Genomic DNA, 27,107 nt, shown 5'->3' with positions numbered 1-27,107 from the left:
AGGGTCACTAGGGGTCTGCATTTTTAGGTTTTAAAAAGTAGGTGGAGCCACCAACAGCCAATCAGACTTCACCTATTGAATTTTTTTTGTTCAAATTTAAAATGCTGCTTTTCTCACACTATTTATGTAAGGGTTCCAAAACATTGCACAATCAGTCACTGGCTGACTATATATTCAGGGTTAGAACAAGTGGGTGGAGCCAACAACAGCCAATCCATTTCCACCCATTAAATTTCATTGGTTTATATTTAAACTGATGCCATTATTTAAGTATTAAAGTATTAAACTTTCCAGAGTTAGTCACTGGGTATTTGCCTTCAAAGTTAGAAAAAAAGTAGGTGGAGCCACCAACAGCCAATCACATTTCACCTATTTACTTTCAATGGTGAATTGTAAAATGCTGTCAGTCACACAATTTTATATACCCGAGTCCCCAAAAGGTGGGTTGGGCCAATAACAGCCAATCAGATTTCATCCATTGAATTTTATTGGTTTAAATTTAAAATGCTGTCATTCTCACAATATTTTTGCCAGGGTGCCCACTGTTTGTCACTGGGTGACTTCAACTCAAGGTTAGAAAAAATGGGGGCACACCCACCAATCACAATTTACCTGCTGCCATTCTTTAACTATTAATCCTAGGGTCCCTAAACTTTGCAGAGTTAGTCACTGGGTAACTGCAGTCCCAGGTTAGAAAAAGGGGGCGGAGCCACCAACCGCCAATCAGATGTTACTTGTTGACTTTCAGTGAGGAAATTTAAATTGCTGCCATTCAGACACTATTAAAACCAGGCTCCCCAAACTTTGCACAGTTGTTTTTACTAAATAACTGTGTTTCAAGGTTAGATTAAGTAGGCAGAGCCAACAACAGATCAGATTTCATTCAGTGACTTCATGTTTTTTAACCCAACATGAAGTTTGTTCTTATTGTTACATTTTTAGAGGTAATAAATTATAAGGACTGCAATAGAACTGGATCTTTGAGTACTTTATTAATGAGACATAGAATGGCTGTATGGGACTTTTAATTATACAGCCTAAAAGGGGTTAAAAAAGTCACATGTTTGTATTACATGATTTATATGGGATTTAAAGTGTTGGGTTTACTATGTTTGTATTTCACCTGAGGAAGGGGTTGGTACCCGAATGCTGGTGCTTCACATTTCTGCAAATAAATGTGTTAAAGGCATTTGCCAGCATGAAAGTGTGCTTCTTCCCTATTTAAAAATTTCTACTGGATGGTTGAGCCTGGAAGCGGCCCAGGAATTGAATGCACCCAATAAAGCAAAGTAAGTGCTGTGCTGAAGGTACTGTTTCCTTGTGTGGATATTCTTAGCGTCCCTCATTTCTAAACGATACTCCTCCTACAACACCCAGATTCTCCACACTTTTTCAACCTATAGAGGAGCAGGTTGCTTGTGCTTTCCTAAGCAATCCCCGTCCCTGTCTTTTTTGGTGCCATTCTGAACACCCCAATTTTTCCATTGACTTTGACAGGGAAGATTTTAAAACTGCTGCCACTATTACAGCTTTGAAGCTACATTTCCCAAACTTGAATAACATATCAGAAATTTTGAATTTTGAGAAAATTTTCACACGTTTAATGCCAGCGTCCCCAAACTTTTCACTGTTGATCACTAGAGGACAAAGATTAGGAAAAGTGGGTAGAGCCAGCAACAGCCAATCTGAATGCTCAGGACCTGGGGTTTTCCAAATAAGGGGTCTTTCCATAAAACCCAATAGGATTGTTTTGCCTTCAATAAGGATAAAGTACATTTTAGTTAGGATCAAGTACAATGTACTGATTTAGCTTTATAGAAAAAAATAAAATAATTTTTAAAAATTAGAATTATTTGCTGATAATGGAGTCAAATGGCCTTCCCGTAATTTGGAACTTTCTGGGTTTTTGTGCTTTAAGAATGCATAAATATGTTAAGCTTGTGTTGGTTTAAACCAATGGGCAATTTCTAAGAAGAACAAGTCCCTCTGAATGTGAAACATAGAGCAGTGTGTGTCTCCCTACATGTTACAGTTATTACATTATCCACATGCAAAAAAGGCCTTTTTGGCACACTATTAGGCTTAGGTCAATATATATGGATTTATAAGATTTGTTTAAAACAAAATTCTAGAAATTGCCAATTGGTATTCAACAATGCAAAAATGAAGACAATTGAATAGCGGTGCTCCTTTAGTTTCTATAAAAGGCAAACAAATACAAAACAGATGAAGCGCTGGGTATCCCAAAACCTAACTAGTTACAAACAGGATAGCCTGTGTTATCTTGTGTTATCTCATGCCATCTCCCAGCTGTGTCAGGGGAAAAAAATGCCTTCTTAGGCTATTCTGTTTTCAGGAAAGTAACGTGAATGTACAGACACAGGGAGCCAATTTTGATGCCTTGTGTCTGCACCCAGGCCTACTCAGTGCCTCCAGGTGCAGACAGCAAAGGAGAGTGGATGCAAGTGAAGGGACTGTTTCTTGGCCTGCGCTTATACATAGGCCAAAGAAACAACCTGTGTGGCATAAGCCTTAGGTCATTTGTAAAATCTGAGAAAGGAATGACGATGGGTTGGAGGGACTACTGGTGGTGAAATATTTTCTTGAGAAATACAAAGGTACAATTAATTTATCTATGAAGATTTTCATTCATCCAGGTCATGGTATATCTAGTATAAATAAATTTAAAGCAACTGGACTTGTTTGGTAATCATTGAAGACGTTTCACTACTCATCTGAGCAGCTTCTTCAGTTCAACTGACTGGTATGGGAAGTCCTCAGCATATATACTCTTCCACTAATCCAATCACAATGGCATTATGTAACTCTTCAGAAAGGTGACATCTGAAACTCACGCCCCCTTTTGTGGCCACGCCCCAATTACCACACCCCATTTAAAAAAAATAATACCCCTTTTATATAGATGAAATGGCGGGTGCAGACGAAAATGTGCTATACCCTCATACTGTACTACCTAAGGAAAACAATATAGCAACTCCTACATATAAATACAAATATAGAGAGAAGGCAGTGAGTTTATAACTAAGTACCAGTTTTGCCCCCCCATACACAGTATCCCCATACACAGTAGCCCCCCCATACACAGTAGCCCCCCATACACAGTACCCCCATACACAGTAGCCCCATACACAGTAGCCCCCCCATACACAGTAGTCCCCAATACACAGTAGCCCCATACACAGTAGCCCCCTATACACAGTAGCCCCCAATACACAGTACCCCCATACACAGTAGCCCCCTATACACAGTAGCCCCCAATACACAGTAGCCCCCTATACACAGTACCCCCCTATACACAGTACCCCCCTATACACAGTACCCCCCTATACACAGTACCCCCATACACAGTAGCCCCCTATACACAGTAGCCCCCCAATACACAGTAGCCCCCATACACAGTAGTCCCAATACACAGTAGCCCCCAATACACAGTAGCCCCCCAATACACAGATGCCCCCCAATACACAGTAGCCCCCCATACACAGTAGCCCCCCATACACAGTAGCCCCCGATACACAGTAGCCCCCGATACACAGTAGCCCCCCATACACAGTAGCCCCCCATACACAGTAGCCCCCCATACACAGTAGCCCCCGATACACAGTAGCCCCCCATACACAGTAGCCCCAACACAGTAGCCCCAATACACAGTAGCCCCAATACACAGTAGCCCCCAATACACAGTAGCCCCCAATACACAGTAGCCCCCAATACACAGTACCTCCCATAGGCGCTTCGACGAAAATGTGCTATACCCTCATACTGTACTACCTAAGGAAAACAATATAGCAACTCCTACATATAAATACAAATATAGAGAGAAGGCAGTGAGTTATAACTAAGTACCAGTTTTGCCCCCCCATACACAGTACCCCCATACACAGTAGCCCCCCCATACACAGTACCCCCATACACAGTAGCCCCAATACACAGTACCCCCATACACAGTAGCCCCATACACAGTAGCCCCCCCATACACAGTAGTCCCCAATACACAGTAGCCCCATACACAGTAGCCCCCAATACACAGTAGCCCCCCAATACACAGTAGCCCCATACACAGTAGCCCCCTATACACAGTAGCCCCCAATACACAGTAGCCCCATACACAGTAGCCCCCTATACACAGTGCCCCCCTATACACAGTAGCCCCATACACAGTAGCCCCCTATACACAGTAGCCCCCCAATACACAGTAGTCCCCATACACAGTAGCCCCCAATACACAGTAGCCCCCCAATACACAGGTGCCCCCCAATACACAGTAGCCCCCAATACACAGTAGCCCCCCATACACAGTAGCCCCATACACAGTAGCCCCCTATACACAGTAGCCCCCCAATACACAGTAGCCCCCAATACACAGTACCCCCATACACAGTAGCCCCCTATACACAGTAGCCCCCAATACACAGTAGCCCCATACACAGTAGCCCCCCATACACAGTAGCCCCATACACAGTAGCCCCCTATACACAGTAGCCCCCCAATACACAGTAGCCCCCAATACACAGTACCCCCATACACAGTAGCCCCCTATACACAGTAGCCCCCAATACACAGTAGCCCCATACACAGTAGCCCCCACAGCCCCCATACACAGTAGCCCCCATACACAGTAGCCCCCCATACACAGTAGCCCCCCATACACAGTAGCCCCAATACACAGTAGCCCCCAATACACAGTAGCCCCCAATACACAGTAGCCCCCAATACACAGTACCTCCCATAGGCGCTTCGTCTGCGGCTTTGTTATGCCTCTCCTTGCGCTGCGCGACAGGTCCTTTTATAAGGTTGCGCCCCGTGCGTAATGACGTCACACCCACAGGCGCAACCTTATAAAAGGACCTGTCGCGCAGCGCAAGCAGAGGCATAAAGAAGCCGGAGACGAAGCGTGAACATCCGGCTACAGCCAGCGCATCCCGCTGTGCCGGATAGTTCCATGAATGTCCTGCAATGCGGGACATTCATGGAACTATCCGGGACAGCGGGACGCGCCATAAAAAGCGGGACTGTCCCGTGAAAAGCGGGACAGTTGGGGGGTATGCTAGATGCACAATGAATTTGTTTGTGACCTTCTGAGACTTGTACTATATCATAATAATTTTATATTTGATAATGAATTTTACCTGCAACCCCAGGGAACAACCAAGGCATGTGCTCCCACATATGCAAATGTTTTCCTAGGCTTTCGGGAGGAGACAACAGCTTCTGACAGCAGATCCGCTCCCTTCTGCCTCTCTGTATAGCTGTATTGACAATCACAGCTTTCATGTGCCTGTAGCTATATAAGATCGGGCTGAAAACACAAAAGCAGGCATTTTCGGGCCGATCTCCACTTCCACTGTGCTCCATGTAGCTGACTTCTGCCAGCATTGTCCTTCTGTGTTCTTTGACAAATCCAGTTGGTACAATGTATATCAGGCGCATAATCATATATTATTCCCTCCTCTCTTCACACATAATGCAATTTTGTTTTTCTCAATAGTTTAACTATTAGAGCTCCCAGATCCCTGCAAAGAATGGGCCCATACAACAAATAAGTTCAAGTAAATCTTAGTACAGTCAGCAATGATATAAATAATAGGAACTATACTTAGCAGCAGATGATAGTTTTCTAACATCCCAGGTCCTAATAATTAATCTGTTAATTTCACTCTCAGCACTATATAGCAGTTATACATATTGTCTGCTTACCCCTATGCATACCTATTGGCCTGTCTGTGTATGGGGCTCTCAGGAGGGACTGATTGAAAATTGGTCAGATATCAATGCTGCATATGGCAACAAAAGGCCCTTTCCCAAAACCAGCCTAACCACAAAAAAGCAGTATAAAATACAGGTACTGTTTTATTATTACAGGTTATCATTTAAACATGAAATAAACCCAATAGGACTGTTCTGCCTCTGATAAGGGGTAATTATAACTTATTTGGGATCAGGTACAGGTACTGTTTTATTATTACAGAGAAAAGGGAATCATTTAAACATGAAATAAACTCAATAGGATTGTTCTGCCCCCAATAAGGAGTAATTATATCCTATTTGGGATCAAGTGCAGTTACTGTTTTATTATTAGAGAGAAAAGGGTAATTATTTTTACAAATTTGAATTATCTGATTAAAATAGAGTCTATGGGAGATGATCTCTGGATAATGGATTTCCAGATATTAGATGCCACAGCTGTAAAGAAACAGACACAGATATACATAGATATACACCACACTGGCTAGGTAAATAAGTCTCATAGGTCTGGTAGAACAGACTATGACATGAAGTCAAATTACAGTGCGGGTGTTGGGAAGGAACTGTAGGGTGGTGGTCTTTCTGTTCCACCATTCAATTGTAAATTTGCTTATCACTCCTGTTTCCCAAACTGACTACCCTGGCAAGCTGATTCAGCTGGGACTAAAACCACAAGTCCCAGCATTCTTAGCAGGCCAAAATTGTGAAAAATTAGGAAAACAATAGCATAAAAATAAAAAAAGTTGTTTGGAACATGGAAAACCATTTTACTAGGACATAATGCTCAGGGTAAGCAGAATGGTGTTGTGGTTGTTGTCTTAAACAGCAGCAGCCCCTGTAGCATCCCTGACAATATAGTATACTATATAAGGTTGCCACCTTTTCTGGAAAAAAATACCAGCCTTCATATAGTTTCTTCCCTATTAATAAAATGGGGAGCAAGCATCATTTTTACCGGCCACATGGTAACCCTAATATCAAGATATGACTGCCTGGCCAAAATAACCCTCCCACAGGCCCAATAAATCCCAACTGTCTACTACAGCATCTTATAGCAGCCCCTTTGCCAATTGCCACAATCCACAGATTGCCAGTTTGGGCCTTTTAAGGGTTATAACACACATACTGAATACACAAAGAAAGTGAAATGAGAAATAATGTTCAGAAATCCACACGGGGCATTACTGATTATCAAGTTTCTGAGAGTTGTAGTCCAGAGCAAGACTGTCAAACAAGTTTAAGAAACTGATACGTATATAAGGTTTAGCAACAAATATTGTGCCTGACAATAGCATTTATTAAGGTGCAAGGAGCTGTAGTGTAAATTTACTCCTGCACAGCAAATAATATATATACAGATCTAGCAGAAGAGTAATAAACAATATTGTGATCTAAGAAATAAAACAATTATAAGGGTTTGAACTTGCAACCTCTCTACTTATTATAATATAACTAATTATAACTATACCCTTGTTTGTGTTCACACCTTGTAAAGCACTGCATACAACTGTGGTACTATATAAACAAATTAATACATTCATACACCCCATTGTACCTCTTCACTTACTCACTGAGCTACAAAAGCACATGTATGGTATGGGTTTTATTTTAATATATAACACTGCATACTGATGATTTATATATGCACGATATGAGGAACCACAGAACACATATTGGTGTTTCTCCTATAGCTTTTAACTTTCACCAGTAATTCAAAGGCTGCGTCCAAATGAATAGATCATAAACGGCTGCACATTTAAATAATCTGTGACTTTCTGTACATTGTTCTAGTCTCCAGAGCTAACACTTCATTAGCATAGAAGCCAAATGTGACATGAAGAAGATCAAAGGCATTCCAGCAATTACTTTCATAAATGTGGGTTTGGGTTTTACAATGTGTAATGAGTGACTAAGCTCACTAGGATCATCGAGTGGTGACCTTTTCAGTGCAGTTTTGGTTAACTGAATTAGTTATCTTGTGATATCACAACTGGTTGTAACCAGACACCTTTTGGGATGCCTGGCCCTTCATCTGTATACATTTATTGCACAATACAAATTTTCGTAAGTCACTCCTCGATTAGATGCTCCATGACCTTTTTTGATTAACAAAAAATAACCTTAAAATCTAGATCAGCTGATAAGCAAGTGAACTGTGCAGAGAAGCAAACTTTCTGAATTTAACCCCCTAAAGTCTGCCCTGAACTGCAGAGTCCTGCTGCTGTTTAAAGGAGAAAGAAAGGTAAAAACTAAGTAAGCTTTATCAGAATGGTCTATGTAAATACAGCCATAAGCACTCACAGAAAGATGCGCTGAGTTCTCTAAAAAGATTTGTTGTGTCTGTTTTCCTCTGCCAGAGACACGCAGCTCTCTCCTCTTTCCCCTCTCTCCTCACTCCCCCCACCTTAGGAATGTGGATCTGAGCCAATCAGCAGGAAGCTTTCTCATAGTCTTACAAAGTCTTACAAACTGAGCATGTACACTGGTCTGGGTCTCGGTACAGGAGCGCGTCATTATGGGAACTTTCTTTACACAGCTCAGCGATTTTCTTCCTGTTCATCTGAACAGGTGAAATATGGGGAGACTTAAGGGCACTATTGAGAGAACTGAATGTATGCCTGCAGCTTGAGATTAACTCTTTATTAGCCTTTCCTTCTCCTTTAAAGTATGTTAACGTATGTTAGGAATGTAAAACTGCAAATATAGGTATCTAAAAAACTAATAAAAAAATCCTTTCACAGTTGTATCCTACATCTCCACTGTATCATTCATCTTCTTTCCACATAAAGCTTGTCTTCTGAGACACTGCATTACTATCACTCCTGAAAGAGGCTTAGCACTACTGAATAAAATCAGCTGGAAGGAGTAATAATATAGCAATTGCACAATGCTTACAGCAGTTCTATCACTCCCAGCTAGCATGTAAGCCCAATTTGTCCCCACATAGGACTGACACTATGCATTATGGGGGACAAATGTGAGTAATGTAAAAAAAAAAATTACACAATGTATCTTTACCTGTGAGCCTCTCCAAAGTATCAAAACCATATTTGATTGCTATTATGTCCAAGAATGAAATAGTTCCATCTTCATATCTGAAAAATATCAACAGAAAACACTAATATGAATCTTCACTCAAATTTATATAGACTTAAACAAAACTAATACAGGAGTATGCGTTTATTGTTATGGCTGGACAACCTGAATTTTCAACGTTTAAACAGTAAACTGATTCCAAGGAATTGCCTATGTGCCATGTGCATATTTTAGAAAAAAAATGCCATTTTTTACCCACAATGCAGGATTTTAGGGTTTTTCCCATAATTCCAGAATAACTGCATGCACATTGTTTCTAACATACAGTGAGGAACATAAGTATTTGAACACCCTGCTATTTTGCAAGTTCTCCCACTTAGAAATCATGGAGGAGTATGAAATTCACATTGTAGATGGATTCACACTGTGAGAGACAGCATTTAAAAAAAAAAAAAAATCAGGAAATCACATTGTATGATTTTTAAAGAATGTATTTGTATTGCACTGCTGCACATAAGTATTTGAACATCTGAGAAAATCAGTGTTAATATTTGGTACAGAAACCTTTGTTTGCAATTACAGAGGTCAAATGTTTCCTATAGTTCTTGACCAGGTTTGCACACACTGCAACAGGGATTTTAGCCCACTCCTCCACACAGATCTTCTCTAGATCTGTCAGGTTTCGGGGTTGTTGCTAAACAACACGGAGTTTCAGCTCCCTCCAAAGATTTTCTATTGGATTTAGGTCTGGAGACTGGCTAGGCCACTCCAGAACCTTGATATGCCTCTTACGGAGCCACTCCTTGGTTCTCCTGGCTGTGTGCTTTGGGTCATTGTCATGTTGGAAGACCCAGCCACGACCCATCTTCAATGCTCTGACTGAGGGAAGGAGGTTGTTGCTCAAAACCTCACAATACGTGGCCCCATTCATCCTCTCCTTAATATAGTGCAGTCGTTCTGTCCCCTTTCCAGAAAAGCACCCCCAAAGCATGATGTTACCACCCCCATGCTTCACAGTAGGAATGGTGTTCTTGGGATGCAACTCATCCTTATTTTTCCTCCAAACACAGTGAGTCAAGTTTAGACCAAAAAGTTCTACTTTGGTCTCATCTGACCACATGACTTTCTCCCATGCCTCCTCTGGATCATCCAGATGGTCATTGGTAAACTTCAGACTAGGCTGGACATGTGATGACTTGAGCTGGGAAACCTTTCGTGCAATGCATGATTTGAAACCATGACGGCGTAGTGTTCTACCGACAGTGACCTTTGAAACTGTGGTCCCAGCTCTCTTCATGTCATTGACCAGCTCCTCCCTTGTAGTTCTGGGCTGATTCCTCACCTTTCTTATCATCAGTGATACCCCATGAGGTGAGATCTTGCATGGAGCCCCAGTCCTAGGGAGACTGACAGTCGCCTTTAGCCTCTTCCATTTTCTAACAATTGGTCCAACAGTTGATCTATTTTCACCAAGCTGCTTGGCAATTGCCCCGTAGCCCTTTCCAGCCTTGTGGTGGTCCACAATTTTGTCAGCTTTTTGGTCTTGCCCATTGTAGTAGTTGGAGTCTGACTGACTGTGGGGTGGACAGGTGTCTTTAAAGAGCTCAGACAGGTGCTACTAATTTAGATTAATGAGTGGAGTAGAGGTGGACTTTTAAAGGCAGAGTAACAAGTCTTTGAGGGACAGAATTCTTGCTGATTGCCAGGTGTTCAAATACTTATGTGCAGCAGTGCAATACAAATACATTCTTTAAAAATCATACAATGTGATTTACTAAATTTTTGTTTTTAAATGCTGTCTCTCACAGTGGGAATGCATCTACTGTACAATGTGAATTTCAGACCCCTCCATGATTTCTAAGTGGGAGAACTTGCAAAATCGCAGGGTGTTCAAATACTTATGTTCCTCACTATAACTATTATTGGATATTCCAAAATGGACACAAATTAGAGTCTATTTTAGTAAATCACACAAAAGTTCTTGCACAAGATACTTTCTCAGAATTTGTGTTGTGATAGTGAATGTTTTAGAATGCAGCGTTAATAATTACTGAAAATCATTTATTATTATTGCAATCACTGGTTGTATGTAATAAATTTTAGGTGGTGTTCATTTTGTCCAACCGATTTATTGCTAGCAGGATGAGTTGTGATTAGGGTTGCCACCTGTCCAGTTTTGACCCGGACAGCCCAGTTTTCAGAAGGGCTGTCCGGTTAAAAACTCCTGCCAGGTTTCCCAAATTAGGAAAATCAGGCAGGACTAAGTAACACTCACTGATCGCTGCATCATAGCCCTGCCCCCATTACATCATCCCCTCCATGACGTCGCCCCCACCCAAGTGGTATGCATATGAGTAGTCTTACTAGTAGTCTAGTAAGAGTTCATGTTGACAGTTGCTCACTAAAGTCTTGGTGTAGGAAGGAAGGGTTTGGGTTCCTAGAGCACTGGGCTGATTTTTCCTTGGGGTACAATCTATACAGCCCTGACGGATTGCACCTCAATGGAAGGGGGTCTGCTGTGCTAGGGGAGAGAATGGTTAAGAGGTTGGAGGAGTGTTTAAACTAGACAAGGGGGGGGTGGGTGAGCTAGAATTCTATGGGAAAATTAGTGTAGACGGGGTAGGGGGACTAGCAAAGGGTTGTGGGGGAGGAGTGAGGGGGGCATATAGTTTATCAGATAAGGAGCTTCCGTTACAAGGAAAGCAGTCTCATAATTGCCTTAGCTCTAATTCTCCCTTAGCTAATGTAAACATCAGAGGGAAAAGTAATAATCTCCGCTGCATGCTGGCTAATGCGCGTAGCTTGTCGGGTAAATTAGGGGAGCTGCAAGCTATTGCATGTATTGAAAATTATGATTTAATAGGTATCACTGAGACCTGGTGGGATGATAAATGCGACTGGGCTGTGAATTTAAATGGTTATACACTTTTTAGGAGGGACAGAGAGATTAAAAAGGGTGGAGGGGTTTGTCTTTATGTAAAGTCAGATTTAAAGCCATGTAATAAAGACATTACCAATGAAAACGTCGAATCTCTTTGGGTAGAAATTTCAGTAGGGCTGAAGGTCACAAAGAAAATGATCATTGGTGTATGCTATAAACCACCCCGTATAGATGAGGGGGATGAGGCCCAGCTATTGTTGCAAATGGAGGAGGCTTCAAAACTAGGTCAAGTTGTTATTATGGGGGACTTTAATTATCTGAGCATTGACTGGAGTAATGGGGTGGCTAAGTCAGAAAAAGCTAGTAGGTTTGTAAATATGCTAAATGACAACTTTTTATTTCAGGCGGTTCAAGAACCCACTAGGAATGACTCTATTTTGGACCTGGTGATATCTAATAATAATGAACTCATCTCTAACATTTGTGTGGGTGAGCATTTGGGGAACAGTGATCACAACATGGTCTCCTTTGAGATAATGCTGCAGAGACAGCGCTATAAGGGAGTAACTAAAACGCTCAATTTTAGACATGCAGACTTTGCCAGTATAAGGGCATCTCTGCAATGTGTCAACTGGGAAAGGCTTTTCATGGGGTTAGACACAGAAGGAAAATGGAACATCTTTAACCTTTTTAGTGCCACAGGACGTAGAATCTACGTCCTGTGTATCAAAGGACCAAAGTGCCACAGAACGTAGATTCTACGTCCTGCTGCACTTCCGGTTTTGGGAGCGGAGGAATGGCTTTTCAAGCCATTCCTTCGCTCCCCACTCGTTCCCCAGCCTCCAGACAATAGTCAGAGGTGGGGAACGAGTGGCCCCTGGGTAGCGATCACCCAGGGGCCCCATGGGACTTACCTGCCATCCACGTGGCTTTCTGTGCAGCTCCTCTCCCTTCCGCAGCTTCCCCCTCTGGCCCCCCTGCTTCCTGCCCCGCCCCCTCACATGAGCTGATGCTGCTGTGCCAGATCGAGTTTCTCCTGCAGATCCTGATCTTCTAGACCCCAAGTAAGTGGCAAATACACACACAAACACACAATCACACATTTATTACACTAATACACACTTATACTCACACTTCCACACACACACATGCATTTTTGGGAGGTTTTCAAACATTCATCACTTACAGCACTTAGAGAAAACTCACACTTGGTTGCACACTCGCACACATGCACACAAAACACATTTTACACACATGTACACACACACTTACACACTTATGTAATTTTGTAATTATTTTTTTTTTTTCTAATCGCATCGTTTTTATGCTTGCCTGAAAAAAATGTTTTATTGCCATTGCGGATAGTGTATTCGCTAACCGCACTGCGCAATACCTTTTGTGTATTATTTTGGTGTTTCTACTACATTTTCTGTGATTTTGGTGGATTTTTGGGTATTTTACTGCATGTTTAGCCATTTTATAGCATTTTCAGTTATGCATAGTTGTTGTTTGCTTGACTTTGTAAAACTTATTTGCCCTAGCCAAAATACTCAAACTGTTATTCTGCCCGCAGATATTATTAGGCAAAAAAAAAAAAATGATTTTAGTGATTTTTTTTTATCTTTATCAATGTTATTGCTTTTTACATTGTTCTTTGTTACTTGTCTTTGCACATGGACATTTTGTCTGCTGTATTTCAATTTGGCATCCTCTGTACCCCACATAGTTTGGTAAATCTATTCATATTGGGCATCAAACTGTTCAGTAGACTAGTGGCGTTCATACTTAGAGTGTTTTATGTTGGTACGTTACTAAATGTGGGGTACATAATGGGGCAACATGCAAGCTTTGTGACGATTTTCAGAAATGTCACAAAAACAGTTCTGTTTAGCATAGCTTTGTAATTTGGTAGTTTGCAGTAGAAAGTTTTATTTACCCATTTTTGTTTTGTCAGAATGTGTACTTTCGGAAAATATATGGTTTTCTAGGGTCTCCTTACTGTTAGGTGGTCGTATGGCACATAATACACATACCGGGTGCAAAAACTGCATGAGCCGAAGCATCTTATGTGAAAATTCATATGCACTATTTTTACTTGGGTACCCCTGTACCCCACATAGTTTGGTAAATCTATGCATATAGGGCATCAAACTGTTCAGTAGACCCCTGGCGTTCATATTTAGAATGTTTTATGTTGATACGGTACAAAATGTGGGGGTACATAATGGGGTAAAATGCAAGCTTTGTGACAATTTTCAGAAATGTCATAAAAACCGTTCTGTTTAGCATAGCTTTGTAGTTTGGTAGTTTGTAGTAGAAAGATGTATTTACCCATTTTTGTTTTGTCAGAATGTGTACTTTCGGAAAATATATGGTTTTCTAGGGTCTCCTTACTGTTAGGTGGTCGTATGGCACATAATACACATACCGGGTGCAAAAACTGCATGAGCCGAAGCATCTTATGTGAAAATTCATATGCACTATTTTTACTTGGGTGCCCCTGTACCCCACATAGTTTGGTAAATCTATGCATATAGGGCATCAAACTGTTCAGTAGACCCCTGGCGTTCATATTTAGAATGTTTTATGTTGATACGGTACAAAATGTGGGGGTAAATAATGGGGTAAAATGCAAGCTTTGTGACAATTTTCAGAAATGTCATAAAAACCGTTCTGTTTAGCATAGCTTTGTAGTTTGGTAGTTTGTAGTAGAAAGATGTATTTACCCATTTTTGTTTTGTCAGAATGTGTACTTTCGGAAAATATGTGGTTTTCTAGGGTCTCCTTACTGTTAGGTGGTCGTATGGCACATAATACACATACCGGGTGCAAAAACTGCATGAGCCGAAGCATCTTATGTGAAAATTCATATGCACTATTTTTACTTGGGTGCCCCTGTACCCCACATAGTTTGGTAAATCTATGCATATAGGGCATCAAACTGTTCAGTAGACCCCTGGCGTTCATATTTAGAATGTTTTATGTTGATACGGTACAAAATGTGGGGGTAAATAATGGGGTAAAATGCAAGCTTTGTGACAATTTTCAGAAATGTCATAAAAACCGTTCTGTTTAGCATAGCTTTGTAGTTTGGTAGTTTGTAGTAGAAAGATGTATTTACCCATTTTTGTTTTGTCAGAATGTGTACTTTCGGAAAATATATGGTTTTCTAGGGTCTCCTTACTGTTAGGTGGTCGTATGGCACATAAAACACATACCGGGTGCAAAAACTGCATGAGCCGAAGCATCTTATGTGAAAATTCATATGCACTATTTTTACTTGGGTGCCCCTGTACCCCACATAGTTTGGTAAATCTATGCATATAGGGCATCAAACTGTTCAGTAGACCCCTGGTGTTCATATTTAGAATGTTTCATGTTGATACGGTACAAAATGTGGGGGTACATAATGGGGTAAAATGCAAGCTTTGTGACAATTTTCAGAAATGTCAAAAAAATCGTTCTGTTTAGCATAGCTTTGTAGTTTGGTAGTTTGCAGTAGAAAGATGTATTTACCCATTTTTGTTTTGTCATATTGTGTACTTTCGGAAAATGTATAGTTTTCTAGGGTCTCCTTACTGTTAGGGGGTCTTATGCCGCATAATGCACATGCCGGTAGCTTATATTGCAGTGTATACACTTTGTATGCACTAACTTCCTTTTGGGGTCTCTAAATGCCAGATACAGTGCTGATCCTATGCACAATGGGCATCAAACTGTTCAGCGGACCCTTGGTTTTCATATTTAGGGTGTGTTTTCTTGGTACCTAATGTTATGTGGGAGATATGGTGCTTGAAAGTGGAAGATTTGATGTGATTTTCAGGTATTTCACCAAAACTAGCAATTTTGGGAAAGCACTGCGACTCTGTAGTTTGGAGTAGAAAGACATGGGTACCAATTTTGAATTCGCCCGAATGTGTACTTTCCAAAAATATATGGTTTTGGGGGGTCAATGTATTTTTGTGTGTTTTTACCCCACAGAAAATGCAGTAATCGTGTTGAATTTTCAGTAGCTAAAGAGACCTCTGGGGCAATCTCTATGCACTGACGTCCTTATGGGGTCTCTAAATGCCAGATACAGTGCTGATCCTATGCACAATGGGCATCAAACTGTTCAGCGGACCCTTGGCTTTCATATTTAGGGTGTGTTTTCTTGGTACCTAATGTTATGTGGGAGATATGGTGCTTGAAAGTGGAAGATTTGATGTGATTTTCAGGTATTTCACCAAAACTAGCAATTTTGGGAAAGCACTACGACTCTGTAGTTTGGAGTAGAAAGACATGGGTACCAATTTTGAATTCGCCCGAATGTGTACTTTCCAAAAATATATGGTTTTGGGGGGTCAATGTATTTTTTTGTGTTTTTACCCCACAGAAAATGCAGTAAACGTGTTGAATTTTCAGTAGCTAAAGAGACCTCTGGGGCAATCTCTATGCACTGACGTCCTTATGGGGTCTCTAAATGCCAGATACAGTGCTGATCCTATGCACAATGGGCATCAAACTGTTCAGCGGACCCTAGGCTTTCATATTTCGGGTGTGTTTTCTTGGTACCTAATGTTATGTGGGAGATAAGGTGCTTGAAAGTGGAAGATTTGATGTGTTTTTCAGGTATTTCACCAAAACTAGCAATTTTGGGAAAGCACTGCGACTCTGTAGTTTGGAGTAGAAAGACATGGGTACCAATTTTGAATTCGCCCGAATGTGTACTTTCCAAAAATATATGGTTTTGGGGGGTCAATGTATTTTTGTGTGTTTTTACCCCACAGAAAATGCAGTAAACGTGTTGAATTTTCAGTAGCTAAAGAGACCTCTGGGGCAATCTCTATGCACTGACGTCCTTATGGGGTCTCTAAATGCCAGATACAGTGCTGATCCTATGCACAATGGGCATCAAACTGTTCAGCGGACCCTAGGCTTTCATATTTCGGGTGTGTTTTCTTGGTACCTAATGTTATGTGGGAGATAAGGTGCTTGAAAGTGGAAGATTTGATGTGTTTTTCAGGTATTTCACCAAAACTAGCAATTTTGGGAAAGCACTGCGACTCTGTAGTTTGGAGTAGAAAGACATGGGTACCAATTTTGAATTCGCCCGAATGTGTACTTTCCAAAAATATATGGTTTTGGGGGGTCAATGTATTTTTTTGTGTTTTTACCCCACAGAAAATGCAGTAAACGTGTTGTATTTTCAGTAGCTAAAGAGACCTCTGGGGCAATCTCTATGCACTGACGTCCTTATGGGGTCTCTAAATGCCAGATACAGTGCTGATCCTATGCACAATGGGCATCAAACTGTTCAGCGGACCCTAGGCTTTCATATTTCGGGTGTGTTTTCTTGGTAGCTAATGTTATGTGGGAGATAAGGTGCTTGAAAGTGGAAGATTTGATGTGTTTTTCAGGTATTTCACCAAAACTAGCAATTTTGGGAAAGCACTGCGACTCTGTAGTTTGGAGTAGAAAGACATGGGTACCAATTTTGAATTCGCCCGAATGTGTACTTTCCAAAAATATATGGTTTTGGGGGGTCAATGTATTTTTTTTGTGTTTTTACCCCACAGAAAATGCAGTAAACGTGTTGAATTTTCAGTAGCTAAAGAGACCTCTGGGGCAATCTCTATGCACTGACGTCCTTATGGGGTCTCTAAATGCCAGATACAGTGCTGATCCTATGCACAATGGGCATCAAACTGTTCAGCGGATCCTTGGCTTTCATATTTAGGGTGTGTTTTCTTGGTACCTAATGTTATGTGGGAGATATGGTGCTTGAAACTGGAAGATTTGATGTGATTTTCAGGTATTTCACCAAAACTAGCAATTTTGGGAAAGCACTGCGACTCTGTAGTTTGGAGTAGAAAGACATGGGTACCAATTTTGAATTCGCCCGAATGTGTACTTTCCAAAAATATATGGTTTTGGGGGGTCAATGTATTTTTTTGTGTTTTTACCCCACAGAAAATGCAGTAAACGTGTTGAATTTTCAGTAGCTAAAGAGACCTCTGGGGCAATCTCTATGAACTGACGTCCTTATGGGGTCTCTAAATGCCAGATACATTGGTGTTCCTATGCACAATGGGCATCAAACTGTTCAGCGGACCCTTGGCTTTCATATTTAGGGTGTGTTCTTTTGGTACCTAATGTTATGTGGGAGATAAGGTGCTTGAAAGTGGAAGATTTGATGTGATTTTTAGGTATTTCATCAAAACTGGCAATTTTGGGAAAGAATTGCGACTCAGTAGTTTGGAGTAGAAAGACATGGGTACCAATTTTGAATTCGTCCGAATGTGTACTTTCCAAAAATATATGATTTTGGGGGGTCAATGTATTTTTTTGTGTTTTTATCCCACAGAAAATGCAGTAAATGTGTTGAATTTTCAGTAGCTAAAGAGATCTCCTGGGCAATTTGTATGTACTAACTTCCTTTTGGGGTCTCTAAATTCCAGATACATCGGTGATCCTATGCACAATGGGCATCAAACTGTTCAGTGGACCCCTGGCTTTTATATTTAGGGTGTGTTTTCTTCGTACCTAATGTTATGTGGGAGATAAGGTGCTTGAAAATGGAAGATTTGAGGTGATTTTTTAGAATTTTCATAATTTTTTATAGAAAATGCTAAATTCAGTAAAGCATTGCCGTTTGGTACTTAGGAGTTGGAAGACATAGTTACCCATTTCGGATTCGTCAGAATGTGTAGTTTTCAAAAATGTATGGTTTCCTGGGGTAAACCTAATGTTCCAGGATTTTTGGCTTTGGAATGTAAAGTATGCCGTATTCTGCTGTAATGCTTTGAAAATTTAGTAATTTACTGCTGGGAGTTTTTGATCTATAGAAGTCAGAAATCTCAATAAAACTATACATATCAGGTATTGGCACGTTCGGGAGACATGAGGCTTTCCAAATCAGTTGAATTTTTGTCCATAAAATAAAATGTGTTTCTTGTAGAAATCCTTATATCATGAAAAATAGCATTTTTTCTTTTTTTTTTTGTATTTCAAGCTCTAAATCTTGTTCCAGAAGTGGAAATACACAAAAACTCAGGTAGATTTGGAAAGCTCAGGTTCTCCTGAAAAAAACAATATATAGTTTGCCTACCTAAACTTAACCCTGCCCCCAGTAAAAGCCCCTACATTGAGAGAGCACAGAATGTTCACAAAACGTCTGGCACTGGGGGGAACTGAAATTACGAATTCGGCTGGCACTTAAAGGGTTAAAACATTGCTTTGTAGGTAAACACAACAGTATATCCCCCTTGTAAGCAAGGAGAGGCATCGCAAAGCAAAACCTTTATGGCTGAATAAAAGTGTTATTGTCGAGGTTGGTAAGAAAAAACGTGCTTTTAGGGCATTCAAGTTAGCTGGGACAGCAGAAACTTTCATCAGGTACAAGGAAGCAAATAAAGCATGCAAAAAAGCTATCAAGCAAGCTAAAATAGAAATGGAAAGGGATATTGCAGCTAGGAGTAAAAAGAATCCAAAATTATTTTTTAATTATGTGAATAGTAAAAAAATGAAGCAAGAAGGGGTGGGAACTTTATTATCACGGGAGGTTAAGTTGGTTGATGAGAACGGGGAAAAAGCTGAAATTTTGAACTCTTATTTTTCATCTGTCTATACATCTGAGGAGCCAGATAAGGCTTCCCTTGTAATATGCCCAGTTCTAGTAATTTAGCTACTGACGCATGGGTCACTCGGGAGGAGACTTGAACATGTAAAGGTAAACAAAGGTCCAGGGCCGGATGGGATTCATCCCAGGGTATTAAATGAGCTGAGCGCTGTGATTGCCAAACCTCTTCACTTAATTTTTCAGGATTCGTTGAGGTCTGGCATGGTGCCGAGAGACTGGCGGATTGTTAATGTGGTGCCATTATTTAAAAAGGGATCCGGTTCTCAGCCTGAAAACTATAGGCCTGTTAGTCTGACATCAGTAGTAGGAAAACTTTTGGAAGGGGTAATAAGGGATAGGGTACTTGAATACATTGCAGTTCACAATACTATTAGTTTGTGCCAGCATGGTTTTATGCGTAACAGATCTTGCCAGACTAATTTAGTCGCCTTTTATGAGGAGGTGAGTAGGAACCTTGATGCTGGAATGGCAGTTGATGTCATCTACTTGGACTTTGCTAAAGCGTTTGATACAGTACCTCACAGAAGGTTAATGATCAAATTAAGGAATATTGGCCTAGAACATAATATTTGTAATTGGATAGAGAACTGGCTGAAGGATAGAGTACAAAGAGTGGTTGTAAATGGAACATTTTCTAATTGGACCAGTGTGGTTAGTGGAGTACCGCGGGGGTCAGTCCTTGGTCCTTTGCTTTTTAACTTGTTTATTAATGACCTGGAGGTGGGCATAGACAGTACTGTTTCTATTTTTGCTGATGACACAAAATTGTGCAAAACTATAAGTTCCATGCAGGATGCTGCCGCTTTCCAGTGCGATTTGACAAAATTAGATAACTGGGCAGCAAACTGGAAAATGAGGTTCAATGTTGATAAGTGCAAAGTTATGCACTTTGGTAGAAATAATATAAACGCAAACTATCTACTGAATGGTAGTGTGTTGGGGGTATCCTTAATGGAGAAGTATCTAGGGGTTTTTGTTGATAACAAGTTGTCTAATGCCAGGCAGTGTCATTCTGTGGCTACTAAAGCAAATAAAGTGCTGTCTTGTATAAAAAAGGGCATTGACTCAAGGGATGAGAACATAATTTTGCCCCTTTATAGGTCCCTGGTAAGGCCTCACCTTGAGTATGCGGTGCAGTTTTGGGCTCCAGTCCTTAAGAGGGATATTAATGAGCTGGAGATAGTGCAGAGACGTGCAACTAAACTGGTTAAGGGGATGGAAGATTTAAACTATGAGGTGAGACTGTCGAGGTTGAGGTTGTTTTCTCTGGAAAAGAGGCGCTTGTGAGGGGACATGATTACTCTGTACAAGTACATTAGAGGGGATTATAGGAAGTTGGGGGATGTTCTTTTTTCCCATAAAAACAATCAACGCACCAGAGGTCACCCCTTTAGATTAGAGGAACGGAGCTTCCATTTGAAGCAGCGTAGGTGGTTTTTCACGGTGAGGGCAGTGAGGTTGTGGAATGCCCTTCCTAGTGATGTGGTAATGGCAGATTCTGTTAATGCCTTTAAGAGGGGCCTGGATGAGTTCTTGATCAATCAGAATATCCAAGGCTATTGTGATACTAATATCTACAGTTAGTACTAGTGGTTGTATTTATAGTTTATGTATGTGAGTGTATAGATTGGTAGGTGTTGGTTAGGTGTGCTGGGTTTACTTGGATGGGTTGAACTTGATGGACACTGGTCTTTTTTCAACCCTATGTAACTATGTAACTATGTAACTATGAAGGAAATGCTTTACATTTCAATCTTAAGAGAATACTGAAAGAAAAAAAGTTATGGTTTTAGAAGAGTTTTTAGACTCCAATGAATTTCCTATTTAGATAGCGTTTCATTTTCATTTTTACATTTTACCTTTTTGTCTTTTTGAGACATTATGGCTAATGGCACATGGGGTGATTTGTCTCCCACGGTTAATCTGTGCTACTGCAGGTGACAACTCTCCCCATGTTCCATGAGCCTAAAAGGCAATAAACGATTGCAGGAGAAAGTGTATTTGATCTCCTACATGAACCTGGAAGTGAAAAAAAACACAAGCAAAGTTGTTGTCATCATTATGCCCATGACTGTGTGATTTCATAGCTCTTATGTTTATAAAACCAAAATTCTGATCAAGCATCAGCAGAAAATCACCTGGCATTCTAATGGCTCAAATATCAGGTTCAGAGATGTTTGGTCTTTTTGTACTTTCTAAACTATAACCTTTGATTGCTATACATATCAAAAAAGCCTTGAAGTGCCAGCACTCCACTTACATGAAAAAACGGGGTTCACGTTCAGCATATATTTAACATGGAATTATTTCCTGGACCAGCACTCCCTTTATGACAAAGTGGTATTTATTTCACACACAATATATACAAGAGTTCTGTATATGTTGTGTGTGAAATAAATAACACTTTGCCACAAAAGGGAGTGCTAGTTCGGGACATAATTTCATGTTGAATATATATATACATACATACCTCCCAACTGTCCCACGGGTGGTGGGGGGAGCAGGGGGTGCTGCAGGAAGCAGGGGGGCACTGGGGAGGACGTTGCAGGAGACCTAAAGGATGTTGGGGAGGGAACTCGAGGATACTAGGGAGGATCCGAAGGAAGTTAAGGGGGAGCTGGGGGATGCTAGGGAGGACGCTGGCAGGGAGCTGGAGGATGCTGGGGGGAGCTGGAGGATGCTGCCGTGGGGAGCGGCCCATAGTATGGGGACACTGGGGGAGGACCAGCAATGTTTTAGGGGGCCCTGGACTGGCTAGCAATGTTTTAGGGGTTCCCTGCCCTGGCACCAATGCAAAACATAAAACCTGGCTACCAATGTTTTAGGGGGGGCCCTGGCTACCAATGTCTGTGTGTCCTTTGTACTGATGGGACTTCATACAGCTCTGGTAATTTTCTAAGTTTTGAATTGTTTAGAAATGGGTATTAGAGATGCTGAGGGCCAATATGTAGCATTGGATGCTTGTGTTACACTGAGTCTGTCATGATATACAGGTGCCACAGTGCGTAATGTAATTATATTTTGGACAGAGAGATTTTCTCAAACTGGATTATATATTTATATAAAGGTGAAGATCTTAGAAGATCTTGTAAGAGGATTTCAACATTTCATGAATTTAGAGCATGTTTTATCAGTTGTGTTTAAAGACTTTTTATTTTCCAATGGAATATCAAAAAATGAATAACTAATAATGTTAACTTTGTTAAGAGAGGGAATTTCCATAAAGTCTTACATTTTTTCACTTACAGGGTTTAAAGAAATATTCTTAACAATATCAGAATTGTTAGATAATAGTGAATTTTTTTTGGCAGTCATGGATTTGCACCAAAATTCTGCATTTCAGCATTGGTGAATTGTTTCGCGAAACTTCTGCAAAATTTTGCCTCAAAAAATTTGTGGTCACAGCAAAAAAAGGTGTGGATGCGCCACAAAAGTCAAGTGCGTCAAAAAACTCACATTTTGTTTTGACTGTTTAGTGAATTTTTTCCACCAAAGTGGAACTTTATCCTTTAGATTGATTTTGTCTGCCAAGCAACTAGCTCACTAAAATTGTATCTGTAATCTCCCTAATTGATCTTAGCTTTCCATTCCCACATAACAAAATAGGTGAAGACATATCTATAGAAGAAAATTTTATTACTAGAGAGAAAGGAGTTATCATATAATTAAGATCATGTTTCCAAAAAAAAATAAAAAATATTCCATATAAAATTAGTGATAAAATTAGTGTCTAAACAAGGAATTTTTTTTAAGGTCTTGATGGATATCTCCAGTGTTTATCTACAGTGAATGGCAGGAAGTATATTGATTCTTTCATTTGTTAGTAGTTTAATTTATGGATTAACATAACTGTTAACACCTTACAATCATTCTATGAGGTATCTTGTAAGTGCTCCTAAAGTTCCTAAAGTCAGGTAAGTTTAAAACTTTGTGAGTAAATCGATAATATCAATTTTGAAAGGGATATTTTTGGCCTATTAATGTTCCAAATAAATTTGTTTAAGACACTATCCAAAATGCTAATGTCAAAATGATTAAGAAGTAGAGGAATATACATTAAAGGTTATATCACTTTATCTAGTAGAATTAAGTCTAAAACAACTGGACTTTTTCTGAGTTTTTCTTGAAAACGTTTCACCACTCATCCGAGTGGCTTCTTCAGTTCAAATGACTGGTAGGGAATTCCCCGGTATTTAAACTCTTGATGGTAGTAGAGTCACAGACATCCAATCACAATGGTTCCATTGAACTTGTTCAGTTAGGTGTTAGCTGAAACTGACAGGTGTAAGAAGGTATGATCCAATCACAATGGTACCAAGATTCTCATTGATGAAGGTGTTAATCCTTCAAAGTACATGACTGGAAGTGTGAACTGTTGTGAAACTGCCGGGGTAAGGATGTCAACGCGCCATTGTATGTTGGTGACAAGCGGTGTGAACAGAGGAGGGGGCCTGAGACACCGCTTGTCACCAACATACAATGGCGCGTTGACATCCTTACCCCGGCAGTTTCACAACAGTTCACACTTCCAGTCATGTACTTTGAAGGATTAACACCTTCATCAATGAGAATCTTGGTACCATTGTGATTGGATCATACCTTCTTACACCTGTCAGTTTCAGCTAACACCTAACTGAACAAGTTCAATGGAACCATTGTGATTGGATGTCTGTGACTCTACTACCATCAAGAGTTTAAATACCGGGGAATTCCCTACCAGTCATTTGAACTGAAGAAGCCACTCGGATGAGTGGTGAAACGTTTTCAAGAAAAACTCAGAAAAAGTCCAGTTGTTTTAGACTTAATTCTACTAGATACTGTATATCATGACCTGGATGAATGAGAATCTTCATAGACTTATATCACTTTAGGAAAACTTTACATTTTAAAAAATATAGCTTTTCCCTTCAAGTTAAGTGGGGACTGTAGCCATTTATTACATAATGATACAATGTTTTTAATAACTGGTGTTATATTTCGATGATAACGACTAGAAAGGTCTGAGGGTAAAATAATACCTAAATACTTAATTTGTTTTTTAGGAGTTTTTAATTGCTAATTTTGTAGCACATCTTGTGATATCTTTCCATAAACATAGGATATTGGATTTCAATATTTATTTTATATCCAGAAAATGAATAAAATTCTCTAAAGATGAAAAACTTTCTTTAGTGAATGTTGAGAATTTTCTAAGATCAATAAATCATTATCAAACACAGACAACTTTAAATGTATGTTATTAATTCTAATACCTGAAATCTGTTTAGAAGAGTTAATGGCCATTATCAAGGGTTCCTTTGTTAAGTTAAACAGTAGTGGTGAAAGCGGGTAGCCATGGCGAGTGTCTCTATCTCGTTTTAATAGTTCCCCGACTGCCAATATTCAAACCAAAGGTTTATATTTAACAACATACCTACTATACCAAAACAAACTATACATAACAACAGACCTACTATACCAAAAATGTCTAGGCAGTTAAATAAATATTACTAATTAATGTTATCAAATTTTTTTTTTTAGCATCACAGGTAATTAGGGATAATGGAATTTTATTTTTTCTAGAAAAATATTAAAGTTAATTAAATACCTTAGGGTTGATTCACTAAAGGTCGATATTTCGAGCGCTATTTATAGCATGCGTTAAAAATTTTAACACGTCTAATTTTTCGCGTTTTAACGCACAATTCACTAAAAGTATATTTGCGCGATGCTGTTCGCATTATTTAAGTCGTGAAGACTATTTTCGTGCAGTATTCGACGCAATACACGCTAATTAACGCAGTGCACTGCTTGTCGCGCGCGCTAAGTAACACATGTGCGCTACTTATCGCGTGCACGCCATATTAGCCATACACACCATTACGTTCGTAAAACTACCGTATATACTCGAGTATAAGCCGAGTTTTTCAGCACTAAAAATGTGCTGAAAAAGTAACCCTCGGCTTATACTCGAGTATATGGATGTGCTGCAGCTGGCGAGGTGTGCCGATGGAACATGCTCCTTGCGCATACCCCCCCCGTGGACGGACGTGTGTCCGTGTGTACCTGCACGCGCACGCACGAGCACACACGTTCGTCCGCGGAGGGGGGTGTGCGTCCAAGGAGCATGTTAGAATGGCACATCTCGTCAGTGGCAGCACATCAAATGCCAGATAACACACTTCTGTCCTCACGTCCGTCCGCGGAGGGGGCGGTGCGCGCAAGGAGCATGTTAAAAAGGCACATCTCGTCTGCGGCAGCACATCAGATGCCAGGTAAAACACGTCAGTCCACGGGGGGGGGAGAGGGGTGCGCGCATGGAACGCGTTACATCGCGCCAGAGTCAGCACCAGGTAACATTTTAAACAAATTTTGCAGGTTCAGGAACAATATCCAGAGACAGTGACTAAACTTCAGATGGGGCTTTTCATGCACACTGGCATAGGGTGCTACCTACCCACTAGGGTGAGCCACCATCTCCTCCGAGCTATCCCCTGCACCCCTACAGACTCTATGAACAAGGAGGGATCCCCCATGTGTATTCATCAGAGGGGGCAAGACCCTTACACCACTGAGCTGAAAAGTTTTTCTTAGCCAGTGAGCCCAAACTGTGGTGATTTCCTTTAGTACACAGGTCTTGTAAAGGCAGAGCACAAACACATTAAAATCTGTACATGCCCTTAAAGAGAAAGGCAACCTTTTAGTTAACTTTTAGTTAAGCATGCCCCACATTGAAAAGCACTGTCACTCACTACACAGGCCAGCAATGTAACTCTCCTTCACACAGTGTCCCAGAAACACGTCACATTGACCTCAACATTATGTGATATAATGGCACCAGCAAACTATGACACAATTACATAGTTACATAGTAAGTTGGGTTGAAAAAAGACATACATCCATAACGTTCAACCATAATGCCTATATATAACCTTCCTAACTTCTAGTTGATCCAGAGAAAGGCAAAAAAAACCATCTGAAGCCTCTCTAATTTGCCGCAGATGGGAAAAAATTCCTTCCTGACTCCAAGAAGGCAATCGGACCAGTCCCTGGATCAACTTGTACTAAGAGCTATCTCCCATAACCCTCACTTGCTAAGAATCCATCCAGCCCCTTCTTAAAGTTATATAATGTATCAGCCAGCACGACTGATTCGGGGAGGGAATTCCACAACTTCACAGCTCTCACAGTAAAAAAATCCTTTCCGAATATTTAAACGGAACCTTCCTTCTTCTAAATGGAGTGGGTGCCCTCATGTCCGTTGGAAGGACCTAATGGTAAATAAAACATTAGAAAGGTTATTATATGATCCCCTTATATATTTATACATAGTTATCATGTCACCTCTTAAGCGCCTCTTCTCCAGTGTAAACAGACCCAACTTGGCCAGTCTTTCTTCATAACTGAGACTTTCCATACTGTAAGGCAACTCGACCAAACAGTGCAGTCTCTTGGGGTTTAGGCAGTTTGCAGGGATCAGATTGGTCTCAGAAACAAGAGCTCACACCCAGCATATAGGGTTAAGCTGGCCGCAATCAGCTTTATTCACAGATAATCGGCACACAGGAGCACATCAGAAAACAAATCATAAAAATAAATCCTAGCCTGTCCGGCTCTAACTAACACACACCGGCTCCCTTTCTATGCAATAGAGAGGATCTAGCATCCAACTCTACAAAAAACAACAGTAGTTTGTTGGGTTACTCACTGTGTCTGGCTCTCTCCCTCACTTCAATTCACTCCAGGACCCTTTTTACTGGCTTTTCCAAAAGCCAAGTGCAGTGAAAGAACACTCTTTCACTGCTGACATACTTTCCCTGTGTC

The 27,107-nt window shown here is 40.6% G+C and overlaps 1 protein-coding gene across 2 annotated transcripts in view; it reads right to left on the bottom strand.

Annotated features, from left to right (window-relative positions):
* mocos (molybdenum cofactor sulfurase) overlaps positions 1 to 27,107 on the bottom strand; it is a 465,613-nt gene that overhangs the window by 235,342 nt on the left and 203,164 nt on the right. For both annotated transcript variants that reach the window (XM_018089449.2, XM_002940985.4), the window contains exon 5: positions 8,785 to 8,861. In XM_018089449.2, coding sequence (XP_017944938.2) covers positions 8,785 to 8,861 — 77 coding nt within the window. The remainder of the gene's footprint in view (positions 1 to 8,784; positions 8,862 to 27,107) is intronic.

This window comes from Xenopus tropicalis, chromosome 6 (genome assembly GCF_000004195.4).
Source record: "Xenopus tropicalis strain Nigerian chromosome 6, UCB_Xtro_10.0, whole genome shotgun sequence".
Lineage (NCBI taxonomy): Eukaryota > Metazoa > Chordata > Amphibia > Anura > Pipidae > Xenopus > Xenopus tropicalis.
The sequence above is the reverse complement of the archived record's forward strand: the minus strand, read 5'-3'. Positions and strand labels throughout refer to the sequence as shown.